Source organism: Artemia sp. Qi Xiang Cuo, chromosome 8 (genome assembly GCF_049724085.1).
Source record: "Artemia sp. Qi Xiang Cuo chromosome 8, ASM4972408v1, whole genome shotgun sequence".
NCBI classification, from domain to species: Eukaryota; Metazoa; Arthropoda; class Branchiopoda; order Anostraca; family Artemiidae; genus Artemia; species Artemia sp. Qi Xiang Cuo.
The window spans coordinates 19,491,271-19,505,230 of record NC_142801.1 but is presented as its reverse complement, the minus strand read 5'-3'; the positions used below and the strand labels follow the sequence as shown (position 1 = coordinate 19,505,230).

The following is a 13,960-nucleotide window of genomic DNA, read 5'->3' as shown; positions in this document are numbered from 1 at the left end:
AGATTGAAGCCCTTCTCTCATGGAGTTATGATCAATCACAGACATCCAAAACCATAGCTGCAGCTTTTGGCTATGTTTGATGGAATTTGACGTGCCAGCACAATTGAACTAACAAAAAGATTTTGCATCCAATATCCCTTCTCCTCCTTCAAAAGTTAGGTCATGTACAAACCTTAGAAAGAGTCGAGCTCTTAACCCCCCCCCCCCCGCAGGACTGGTTGGGATTCGATGGCTATTTCAGGTAGGTGGGCTGAAAAAAAGAATTAAGGGACCCTCCTCTCCATATAGAAGAATCAGTCCTGGGCTCCGAAAAGAAAAACTTAGATATTGACTGTTAATTTTGACTAAGTTTGATTGAGATCTGACAGTCCCTTTTATTAGATATGCTGACTACAGTGCTAAAATTTAGGGTACTTTCTTCCTCCCCAAAAGGTGGGATCGGTCCTGAACCCCTTAAAATACAACTAGGACATTATCTATCACTTTTCATTAGGATTGGTTGAGATACAACAACCTTTTCCAATAGATATTCTGGTGATATCTAGAAACCCTTTTCTATTCAGAAAAAAATGCCAGATTTTGACCCAAATAGGTAAATTACTGGAATAAAGCTTCTACATTTTTTTTTATTTGTACAACCCATTCCGACAGAAGTTCTGGCTACAAAAAAGTAAGCCCCTCCTCCATTCCACTCAGAGGAAGTAAACAGGACTAGTTCTTATCCAGCCAAATTTGATTGAGATCTGACAAATCCGCCTTACAGATGTCTAAGAGGGTCCTTCCCTGAGAGAGATTATAAAGGGTGCAGATACCCGAAAGGCTTAACTAGGACAATTATTCTTCCTTCAAGCAAAATTTAGTTGAGGCTCCAAAACTGTTTCTAGTGGATATCATGATGACAAGGATTTAGAAGCCCCTATCCATTTCGTTTCACTGCAGAGGCAAGATCAAGCCCATATCCCATAGGAATAGCTAGGACAATATTTTTTACTTCCCACCAAGTTTGGCTATGATCCGATCCCTACAGGTCAATGCTCTGGTGAAACAAATCTAACTAGCTCCCCCCTCCCCCCCACTCAGTGGTGAGAACATTCCCAGACCTATAAAAAGCACCAATAGGACATCAGCTCTTTCGTCAAATCAAGTTTGATTAAAATGCAACACCCATTTTTGGTAAATGTACTGATTGCAAAATTAGTTAAGTCTATTTCTAGGCCTAGTAAGGTGGGTCACGCACATTCTCCTGGAAGGAAAATAGAAGATATTCTTTGCTTGCGGGCATGAAAATGGGCATACTTGAAGAACTAGTTTTCAGCTTTTCTTGTAGGTCCTTTGGAGAAACCTCATAGAGCAGATTCTTCATCCAGGTATGATCCTGAGTAACATAATTCTATTCAAAATGTAAATTCCCAGCTGTAACATCATTAACACAACTAAATCATTACAGTGAAATCACAACTCCTGTTTACCTCCAAAAAATAAGAGTAAAATCACCTTCAGAACTGATGAAGGCAAGTTCCATTCTGCTAAGTCTAGAACAAGATCTAACTGAACACCTTCACAGTCACCCATGTCTTCCTCAGCTGGAAGACACAGAGAAGCAGATGTACCTTCATTTTTCCTACTGTTCTGATCTTCTACAATAGAACTTTCTGCGTCTGATCCACTACTTAAGTCAATAATACCCTTTTCACTGGATAAGTTTGGCTCAATTTTGCCGTTTTTAATAGAAAAATCACATTCATTGAGTAAACAAATTGCAGTTTCCTCGCCCATATTGTTGGTTGATTCAGTGTTGAGCTTGCTGTGATCTTTCCCACAACTCTTGGGCAGCAATGATACACCATTAAGTGCTTGAGTTGTGAAAAACGAAGCACCGTCATCATACCAGTCTCGAGCTACGTTCGCCATTATTTTTCTAATTCACGTCCTAAGAAAAAAATACTATTTAAAACATAGTATACAAAACACAATTATAAGCACACGTGCATCCAAAGGATATAGCCTAATGGGGTTCTCACTATCCTCATCTGGTTCTCCCCGCCTTTTGCCCAACATCATAAATTTTCAGGCCTTTCTTATTCAAATTATCAACCTTTTTTTTTATTGGACCCCACCCCCAACTCCCGCAAAAAACTGCATATGTTCTTGCCCCTATTAAAAGGTTTCTTAATGCATTATTGTGCATGAAAATGAATAATATTTTCTTTTGGAGATGCATACCTTTGGTCAATTAACCCCCCCCCTCACTCCTTCTTTAGGCTGTAATATTTGTCATTTCAAATTTTTGGATCATTTACTTGCATTTATAGAAGACCAAAAGGTCCTGTAAACAGCAGTTTGCCTAATTTTGTTTCCACATCAAATTACGACAAAAAAATTTTATACTTTTAGTTTTTTTTTTGTAAAGTGTCCTTAAACACGTGTCTCTAAGGACATGTATGTAATGTATCATTAGAGCCTGGGGATAGATGAGTAGTTATAATATACATATTTACATGAAATTACAAGTGCACACCGCCTAAGCCAATAGCAACATGACTGCTGTGATTAAAAAGGTGTTTTACAAAAAAAAAAAAAAAAATCGCAAACTTAAATACATAGATAACCCTAAATTCAGCATACTCTATCAATATTATTTCAAGCTATTACCATATATCTTATTTAGTTTGAGGGACAACAAAAAATGTCATTTTGCTAAAATGCATTGCAGCTTCTTTTCACCCTTGCAAAAAGGTTAGATATCAAAGTTGTCTTGGCCAAATTTTAGATGCCTGTAAAAAGACTCATTGTTCAACAGTTGACAACCACAAAGCAGATTTTTCTCCTATCTTGCAAAACCTTCATTGTGCAATTCAACACTTTTTAAATTACCACAGCTGATTATCTCAGCTGTAGATATATATATATATATATATATATATATATATATATATATATATATATATATATATATATATATATATATATATATATATATATATATATATATATATATATATATATATATATATATATATATATATATATATATATATATATATATATATATATATATATATATATATATATATATATATATATATATATATATATATATATATATATATATATATATATATATATATATATATATATATATATATATATATATATATATATATATATATATATATATATATATATATATATATATATATATATATATATATATATATATAAGAATAAACTACCATTAAAGAATAAATGAAACCCAAAACAAAGATAAATTAATTAAAGAATCATAGCAAAAACATACAACAAGTAATAATATAAATGAATAAATAGATCTTAAAGCGAGTAATGCTTAGATTGAATAAGAATATCAAGTTTAAAACGAAAAAAATATTTTCCTATTGAAGTAAAAATGAAACTTAAAACGAACAGAAATTAGATAAACAATCGGTGCAAACAAACATACAATAGATATTAATGTAAATTAATAAATAAATCTCAAAAAAAGTGAAACTTAAATTGAATATGCAAATCAAGCTTTAAACGAACAAAAATCACCACAAACAATAGTTTGGGTATGACCTACTTCTCTCACTGTAAAGGTCTAAAACCTACTACGTAATTGACGCTTTACTGAAAACTATATGCGTCTTGAACAGTCTTGGAAAGTATAAACGGCATCAAATTAAATATTTGACGTATAATTATATTAATTGTTTAAAGATCCATCAGTTCAAGAATTTATTTCACTGTAATCGTATTTTTATTTTCAATCCTGTAAGAACTGGAAAAGAAAATATTTGTAATATAATCCATTTTCAGTTAAGCGCCAATGACGCAGTAGGCTTTTGGTTTTTATTTACAGTTAGGAAAGGAGGCAGTATCCAAACATTTGTTTGTAGGGAAACTATATTCGTCTTTAACAACTTTAAAAAGAGCTAATAAATTAAACTGAATATTTGATGTATAATGATATTAATTGCTAAAAGCTCATCAGTTCAAAATGTTACTATAATTTTAATGTTTATTTTCAATATTAAGTACAAAAGAAAATACTTGTCGAAAAATTGGTTTTCAGTAAAGCGCCAATGACGCAGTAGGTTTTAGACTTTTACAGTGAGAGAAGGAGGTCATACCCAAACTCTTGTTTGTGGTGATTTTTGTTCGTTTCAAGCTTGATTTGCATATTCAATCTCAGCTTCACTCGTTTCAAGATTTATTTATTAATTTACATTAATATCTATTGTATGTTTGTTTGCATTGATTGTTTATGTAAGTTCTGATCGTTTTGAGCTTTATTAATGATTTGATAGGAAAATATTTTTTTTCATTTAGCCATTCAATTTCATGTTCAGTCTGATCATTATTCGCTTTAAGATCTGTTGGTTCATTTCTATTATTACTTGATGTATGTTTTTGCTATGATTGTTTATTTAATTTATCTTTGTTTTGGGTTTCATTTATTCTTTAATAGTGATTTCTGGTCGTTTTGAGTTAGAATTTTAAAAGGTATTTGTATCTGCTGAGCTTAAGTTTAAAATGGCCTTTACTTTTCTTTTGAAAAACTTATTTTTCGGAAAGTTTATATATATATATATATATATATATATATATATATATATATATATATATATATATATATATATATATATATATATATATATGTGTGTGTGTGTGTGTGTATTTATATATATAAATTGGAGGAAACATCCCTGAAAAATCAAGTAACCTTAATGGAAACTACATATTCAGCATATCAAGAACCCTACTTTAGACGTTCGAAGCTCCTATCTATAAAAACATGGAATTTTGACTTTTAGCCAGAAGATCATGGATGCATGTTTGTTTGTTTTTGTTTTTTCCATGGATGATTGTATTGAACAATGGTCCTAGAAGATTGAGAGAAGGCTAATTTAAATGAAAACTGAAAGTTCTAATGTTTTTTAAGTAACCAACAAGATTGGAGGACAACTAGCCTTCCTAGTGCACCCCTTTTTCTCCAAAGACATCCAATCAAAATTTTCGGATAGCAATTTGGTTCAGCATAGTTGAAAGGTCAAATAACTATGCCTCTGAGGATGACAATAATATCTTTTATTGTATTTGTATTGTACATATAGTATTTGTTACTGGGAAATGTACATTAGTTTTTTGGGAGGGGGGAATTCCACAGGAAGAATTTTCCATGGGAATGAAATTTTTTGGAGAATATTTTCCACACAGGGGAGGGAAATTTTCCAGCATGATTTGAAAAAAGATCCTGAATTAGATTAAAACAATTCAACTGAAAGTAAAGAGCAACATTAAAACATAAAATGAACATAAATTATTCTGTACATATGGGGGCTGTCCCCTCATAAATCCCTTGCCTGTGATACTAATGTTTCTTAGCTCTTCAAAAAAATCTTCTTATTGTGGCTCAATGGTCCTTATGTTTCAGCAGTAGTTCCTAAATTGTTTTGACAAAAGGCCAAACTTTAGTGCAAAGAACATTGAGTTGAGGAGAGGAAAGCCCCTCACATATCTCTCTTTGTTTTAAGTTTTAATGTTGCTCCTTACTTTCAGTAAAAAAAAAACTAGTTTGTTTAATTTAATATATCAAAAGAATCTATTTTTCATCGTGACTCCAAATATGCCAAACTTTTTAAGTTTAAAATTACTCTTCAAGAGCTGTCAGCATAAAAAATTGCAAAATCTTATAAATTGGGAAAAACAACCCCAAATAGGAGAGGGAGGCAACCCTGATAACAATTAGAGTGTGAAGTTCAGCATGTCTGAGAACCCTGAAGCTATGGTTTCAAGCCCCTGTTTATAAAAATACAAAATCTTGTATTTTTTACTTAGAAGAACGGTCATAGTCTCTATTTTGCCTGTAAGGTTGATAGTATTGATATACCTGATTGTAGAATGAGAGAAGAGGTTTCATTTGAATGAAAACTATAAGTCTTGCAGTGCCAATTTTTAAGTAATTAAAAAAATCATGTCAGAGCCACTCAAGTTATGCCTTGAGTCTCAAAGAGAATATTTTGAATGCATATTTTAATCTGTAGTTAACAATTTCTCTATCTTTCATTAAGAGTTTTTCTGATGTAATTGGAATGGAGGATGTTGATAGGGAGCTTATCCCTATACCTCCCAGCATTCTAAAGAACATCTATTAGACCTAAGCCTGCAATATAGATTATGTAGGGTGACAGCTCCACTTTTACTGTACAAATTTTTGAATTACTTCATCAGAAATTAAGCTTAAAACAAGCAAATATTATCCTGCATATGAGGGGGCATACTGTACTCCTCTGGCCTCTGCTCTTTATACTAAAGTTTGACTTTTTCTCTCAAAGCTTCAAGAAAGAATGTTCTATAACAAGACCAATGATAATAAAACAATTTGTTTAACTACAACAAAACAAGAATGAATAGACTGGAGGAGTTACAGATATTAATAAAAGCATTGAATGGTCCCAGGTGGTGTAAGCATGGTAAATGATTAACTCAAAACATGGTGGGTACAAAGTTAGGGGAATGATATTGAACTAATGACTATGAGTTCTGATAAAGGTAAACTTGTCTTTAGTGGACTTAAGGAAAAATTGTGCAATTTTGGTGTCACGCAGTTCACAAGAAAATTTACTTTGGGACAACTGAAAATAAGATGGCACTATAATCAGCCAGAAAAATTTAAATTTCCAAACTTTCTACACAAACACTTAGAAAATTTTTCCTAAATTTTGATAGATTGGAAGTCAAACTATGCTCAGTTAAAGTCAAAACCGTGCTGTTATGTTGGGATAACCAGTAAATTACCTTATAACAAATACGACAAGAGTGAGTGGAGTAATTATAAAGATATTTGTTTTGTTCCTTCAGGAAGGAAACAACTTAGCATGATGATCAATGTTATTATTACTGGGTGGACCAGGGGACGGATCCAGGATTTTTTTTTTTTTAAGGGAGGGGGGCACAAAATAGGTTGATCCAATAAACTTGCATTAGGAGCAAGTTTAATTAAAGCAAACTTGCGGTAATTAAGTAAATTACACTACTTTATATTACGTTAGGGGGGCGCGCGCCCCCTTCATACCCCCTGGATACACCACTAGGGTGGACTCAGCAAACTGAGTCAAGGTAATCCAACTTGTAGCTAATAAATAGCCAACTTGTTAGACCAAGAGATATTGTAGATAAGTTTTTAAGGAAAGAACAGTGTAGTGAAAGAAATTGCACAGGATACACTGACTAAATTTTCATGCTTAGATTAAATATTGACAAGTGTCTGAACAACCAGGCCTGTTTATTCCTGAGTTTTATAGAAAATAAGCAGGCATTTAATTCAACTGATTGAAAAGTTCTTGTGAAGGTCCTACACTTGTATAGTATCCCAGGTAATTATGGAATAGCAACAAGGAAACTCCTTTTAGGTGAGGTTAAAAGTAAAAGTTAGTAGTTGGTGTAGTATGGAATCAGGATATAAGCAGTGCTAACCTTATGTGGATTCATTTGATGAATTTTTCCTGAAGAACTATAGCAAAGACTATGGGATAATATAAATTCAAAGAAGAAGGGATGACTCTACTACACTTTGATAATACAGATGAGTTGAGTGTCCTAGATAAAAATATAGGACACTCAATCAAAATGAATCTATTTTTAGAGGTTTTCAAAGTTCAGGGTGCAAGAATAGGTTTGAAAATTAATGTTAAGAGGACTAGGTAGCTTGAATTAAGAAAATATGAGCCTGAAGGGGTGGTGTTAAGTAACAAGAAGATCTAACAAGCTGATAGCTTAACTTAATTACATAGTATCAAACAGTTCATGGTAACAAACTGTAAGTAAGGAGTGATGCAGCTCAACAGTAACCAAACTCTAAAAATGGCAATCTTGATATCAATTGATATATCAAAAGAATCAGCTTATTTGGCTGATTCCAAATATATAAGTTTCATTAAGTTTAGTGTTAAATGTCAAAGGTTACAAGCCTGAGAATAACAAGCCTAACAGTCAAAGAATCTTCATAAAAATCACCCCATCAGATTCAGTGTATTAGAGAACTTTATTTCCAAGATTTCAACCTCCTATCTGAAAAAATGCAGAATTTTCTATTTTTGCTGAAGAAAGATCATGGATGTGTGTGACCAGGGGTGATCATATTGACCCAGTGGTGCTAGAATATCAAGAGAGGGCTCATTCAAATGGACATTAGAAGTTCTAGTGCCTTTTCTAAGTGACCAAAAAGATTGGAGGGTAACTAGGCCCCCTCTCCCTTCCCTTTTTTCCCAAAAAGACCCAATAACTATACCTTTGGATATAACATGACCCCCCACAGCCCCAGGGGAAAGATCTTTAAGTTATAAAGTTTGCCCATTGCTAATGCATAATATTTGTTATTGGGAAGTATGCATACATTTTAAGAGGACTAGGTTGCTTGAATTAAGAATATATGGGTCTGAAGTGGTAATGTTAAGTAACAAGAAGATCAAACAAGCTGATAGCTTAACTTAATTACATAGAATCAAACAGTTCATGGTAACAAACTGTAAGTACGGAGTGATGCAGTTCAACAGTAACCAAAACAAAAAATGGAATTTTGATATCAATTGATATATCAAAAGAATCAGCTTATTTTGCTGATTCCAAATATATAAGTTTCATTAAGTTTAGTGCTAAACGTCAAAGGTTACAAGCTTGAGAAAACAAGCCTAACAGTCAAAGAATCTTCATGAAAATCACCCCATCAGATTCAGTGGATCAGAGAACTTTATTTCCAAGATTTCAACCTCCTATCTGCAAAAATGCAGAATTTTCTATTTTTGCTGAAGAAAGATCATGGATGTGTGTTTTTTTCCCAGGGGTGACCATATTGACCCAGTGGTCCTAGAATATCAAGAGAGGGCTCGTTTAAATGGACATGTAAAGTTCTAGCGCCCTTTTTAAGTGACCAAAAAGATTGGAGGGTAACTAGGCCCCCTCCCCCTTCCCTTTTTCCCAAAAAGGCCCAATAACTATACCTTTGGATGTAACATGACCCCCGACAGCCCCAGGGGAAAGGTCTATAAGTTATAAAGTTTGCCCATTGTTAATGCATAATATTTATTATTTGGAAGTATGCATACATTTTAAGAGGACTAGATTGCTTGAATTAAGAATATATGAGCCAGAAGTGGTGATTTTAAGTAACAAGAAGATCTAGCAAGCTGATAGGTTAACTTAATTACATAGTATCAAACAGTTCATGGTAACAAACTGTAAGTAAGTAGTGATGCAGCTCAACAGTAACCAAAACTAAAAATGAAATTTTGATATCAACTGATATATCAAAAGAATCAGCTTATTTTGCTGATTCCAAATATATAAGTTTCATTAAGTTTAGTGTTAAATGTCAAAGGTTAAAAGCCTGAGAAAACAAGCCTAAAAGTCAAAGAATCTTAATAAAAATCACCCCATCAGATTCAGTGTATCAGAGAACTTTATTTCCAAGATTTCAACCTCCTATCTGCAAAAATGCAGAATTTTCTATTTTTGCTGAAGAAAGATCATGGATGTGTGTTTTTTTTCCTGGGGGTAATCATATTGACCCAGTGGTCATAGAATATCAAGAGAGGGCTCATTCCAACGGAAATTAAAAGTTATAGTGCCCTTTTTAAGTGATCAAAAAGATTGGAGGGTAACTAGGCCCCCTCTCCCTTCCCTTTTTCCCCAAAAATGCCCAATAAGTATACCTTTGGATATAACATGACCCCCCACAGTCCCAGGGGAAAGGTCCTTAGGTTATAAAGTTTGTCCATTGTTAATGCATAATATTTGTTATTGGGAAGTATGCATACATTTTAAGAGGACTAGGTTGCTTGAATTAAGAATATATGAGCCTGAAGTGGTGATATTAAGTAACAAGAAGATCTAACAAGCTGATAGCTTAACTTAATTACATAGTATCATACAGTTCATGGTAACAAACTGTAAGTAAGGAGTGATGCAGCTCAACAGTAACCAAAACTAAAATGGAATTTTGATATCAATTGATATATCAAAAGAACCAGCTTATTTTGCTGATTCCAAATACATAAGTTTCATTAAGTTTAGTGTTAAATGTCAAAGGTTACAAGCCTGAGAAAACAAGCCTAACAGTCAAAGAATCTTCATGAAAATCAAAAATCCTTTATTTCAAGGATTTCAACCTTCTATCTGCAAAAATGCAGAATTTTCTATTTTTGCTGAAGAAAGATCATGGATTTGTGTTTTTTTCCCAGGGGTGATCATATTGATTAGTGGTCCTAGAATATCAAAAGAGGGCTCATTCCAACGGAAATTAAAAGTTATAGTGCCCTTTTTAAGTGATCAAAAAGATTGGAGGGTAACTAGGCCCCCTCTCCCTTCCCTTTCTTCCCAAAAAGGCCCAATAACTATACCTTTGGATATAGCATGACCCCCCACAGCCCCAGGAGAAAGGTCTTTAAGTTATAAAGTTTGCCCATTGTTAATGCATAATATTTGTTATTGGGAAGTATGTATACATTTTCGGGTGAGGGGACAAATTTCCTGCTGGGGTTTTTCCATAGGAAGGGAAGTTTCCACTAGGATGAAGTTGTCAGATGAAATTTTACTCTGGGGAAATTGAAGGGTAGTGGTTTTCAAGATAGTAAAAAGCTCTTTCAGTGCAATTTTACACAATAAGTAAATTTCATGAAGGAATATTTCTGATTTTAAATGAATTTCTGAAGGACTAAGCATACATTATTTTATAGTATTGAAAGAAGTAATGATCTTCTGGAAAGGAAAACCGACACTTAATCTTTATCTACCAGGAAAATTTTGGTGTGCTCTCTCCACTGAAGAATTTTAAATTGGGTGGATGTTAGTGCAAAATATTTTCAATTTAAAAATTACAATCATCACCTATGAACAATATCATTGATAAGAGTCTGCTTTATGTTTACTGCTGGTTTTGTTCTTACAGAGTTGGGACAAAATTCAAACTTTAGTAAAAAGAGCAAGGTGTTGAGAAGGGGGCAACCCTTTTCATATATCTAATAATTTTTGTTAACTTTAAGTTTTAAAGTTGCTCTTTACTTTCAGTTGAAATAACTTATTTTTTTCTTATTTAATCATTAGTAAGAGGTGGATGCAACAAAGATCTGAAAAGTAAAATATCTAGGCACTATTATAGGCCAAAACCAACCAATTTTCTTGTAGCATTTTCTGGGTGCACAATTGTTATATTTAGACATAGCATTGAATGGTATAGGCTATTTCCTCTTTCATCTGATTTCTATCTTACAGCACAAATCATTGTAAGCTGGCATGACAATACATGGAAATATATACCCAATTTAAGATTATTTCTAATGGTAAGATCAAGGCTGTACCAAGAGAAGGGGGTTTGAACCCCCCCCCCCTCTGAAATGTTTGTCTGACTTGTAAAAACGTAACAAAAATGGATATAAACAGATTTTTATGCATGTTTTGAGTGTTTTTTTTGCATAACCCCCCCCCCCCAAAAAAAAAATAAATAAAGTAAAACCCCCTCTGAAAAAAATTTCTGGGCACAGCCTTGGGTAAGATAAATGGTTGTATTCTAGGCCAAAACAAAACCACTATCTATTATAGGCTATATTATGGCTGGTCCAACAGTGGTGTTAGCAAAATAAAGAAAGTGATATGAGAAAATAATTTGCAAGTGTATTTGATTTAGTTGTGGTCACTGCCTTGTTAAGTTCTTGTGCTCATTAGTAACTTGGTAGAGGATATGAGGAAGGTTATGCCTACTAAGCATAATTTTATTTTTATGGCAATATGACATGATTGAAGTCATTTACAATCATCTATTGGCCTAAAAGAAGACTAGTTTTCATTAGGCTGTATATTCTGGCCTCTTTGGAAGAAATAACAATTATAACAAAAGAACAGTACTAGTCAATTTCTGTAGTTTTTCTCAATATATTGGTGGCTACCATGGCAATTCATCCCTTTTCCCCAAACAGTGCCAGATATACCTGTAAATGATATATTTCTCTGTTTTTTCCATCACTCAAATTTCTTTGTGAAATCATTGTGTTTCTTTTTTAACAGTTATTCATATTCTTAACCTGCTAACAGCATCATGTCATTGCAAAAGAATTGAGATTTGTTGGATAAATAATTTATTTAAGGTTGATTTATAATTGTAGATATTAATGGAAGGAGATGTGAAAGTATGGTGTATAGAAACATGCTACATATTAGCCTATAAATTAAACATTTCATTACTAGGCTACAATGCTTTCTTTTAGTCTTTATATAACCTACAGGGGCGGATCCAGGATTTTTTAGCAGGGGGGGGGGGGCCAAATAGGGTGATCTGATAAACTTCCATTAGGAGTAAGGATAAAATTCTACTTTAGCTACTTTTGGCTATCTTGGATAGGGGTTAGGTTAGGAAAATGAAACTTTCAGGGATGGGTCTACAGGCTAAAGTAGGCTATGTCATGGAAAGGTATTTTGAAGTACCTACCTCCACTCCTTCTCCCTCTAGAGGGTCCTGGCCTTAGATGACCCTTATAAATTTGTGTGTTATAAAAGTGAAACGTTGCAAAATAAATCTTCTGCTTAAATGAAGTACAGAAAAATTGTTTTCAGCTTTGCAACTTTGCTCAATCCCATTTTTTAAGGTTTTAAAGATATATAATACATTTCCTAAATTAAAAGCAAAAAACATTGATATGGCTGAAAATTCTGCCAAATAATAAGAATTAAATTTTAGAACTGAAGCCACAGAAAAAGAAACTCACGGCTGAAAATTAATGTAAAATATTGTTTTGTCGAAATTTCAATAGGTCATATAGGCGAATTTCAAGATCCTCTAGAGAGAGAAGGAGTGGAGGTAGGTACTTCAAGATCCCTTCCCAGGACATAGGCTAATTTAGCCTGTAGACCCATCCCTGAAAGTTTCATTTTCCTAACCTAACCCCTTTTGAAGACAGCCAAAAGTAGCTAAAGTAGAATTTTACTGGAGTAAGGTTAATTAACTCAAACTTGCATTAATTAAGTAAATTATGCTACTTTAGACTATGTTAGGGGGTGTGCATCCCCTGGATCTGCCACTGATAGCCTAGGACCATATCTGGCACCAATAAGGAAGGGCACTTGGACCAGGGTAATGAGCATTTGAGTATAGTTGGCACATTGTTCCCTAGTTGGAAACAGTTTTGATTTTTATGATTTGAATGGTAGCCTAGGCCTACTGTTCATTTGTTAGGCTACTGTTGTATTGTCTTCAGAGGATACTTAATGTATATCCTATTGTGTTATCTTTCTTTCTATTGGATTTTGATTCACAATTAGCAGAGCCATTCAAAGCAGGGGCAACCAGGCAAGCTGCCATGGGCACAATGGCTGGGAGGGTGCTGCAGCTGGAGGGTTAACCATTTAGATCAAGTTTTTCACTTTGATTCTACTTCTTTTGCTTATATTTGAGTTTAGAGGAGACAATGTAGGCCTATTAATTTTTTCCCGGATGTCATCAACCCTAGGAATGGCTCAGACAATTAGACCTATGTTGATGAGTGGACAAGAAGCTGTTGAGAGGCTACCTATTTGGATGGTTTGACAACATTCGATTTCCTACTACATCAAAACTCTATGAATAATAACTGGTTGACCTCGGAAAATTTGCTTTAGGCAATAAATTCATGCACCTATTAAACAAGATCATATTTTTTTTTTTTTTTTTTTTTTTTTAATGAACAGTACTGTTTGAATTTGAAACTCTCATTCTTCGGTGCAATAGTAGCGTTACCGAACTAACACACAAATTGTGCTACTTTTCCGACAAACTATACCACAAAAGATTTTGTGGCAGAATTATAGCATTTGACGTCAGTTTCGACTTAACCGACAGAAATACTAAATAAACTAAAAAGTAATCATCTTCCAGTAGCAGATCCAGGGAGTGGGGTGGGAGTGATTACCCTCCCTCTGGCGTGGGCAAAAAGTT

General features: G+C 33.6%; 1 protein-coding gene across 3 annotated transcripts in view; it reads right to left on the bottom strand.

Annotated features, from left to right (window-relative positions):
• Window positions 1–13,711, bottom strand: part of PolQ (DNA polymerase theta) — a 214,211-nt gene extending 200,500 nt beyond the window's left edge. The window contains exons 1-2 of one of the 3 annotated variants that reach the window (XM_089093273.1): window positions 13,662–13,711; window positions 1,495–1,930 (exon numbers count right to left, since the gene is read on the bottom strand). In XM_089093273.1, the coding sequence (XP_088949399.1) occupies window positions 1,495–1,911 (417 nt within the window). In that variant the 5' untranslated portion in view covers window positions 1,912–1,930; window positions 13,662–13,711. Of the gene's footprint in view, window positions 1–1,494; window positions 1,931–13,556 lie in introns of all 3 variants that reach the window. The other 2 variants (XM_089093272.1, XM_089093274.1) reach the window with 2 other exon arrangements.
• Between the last annotated feature and the right edge of the window lie 249 nt (window positions 13,712–13,960).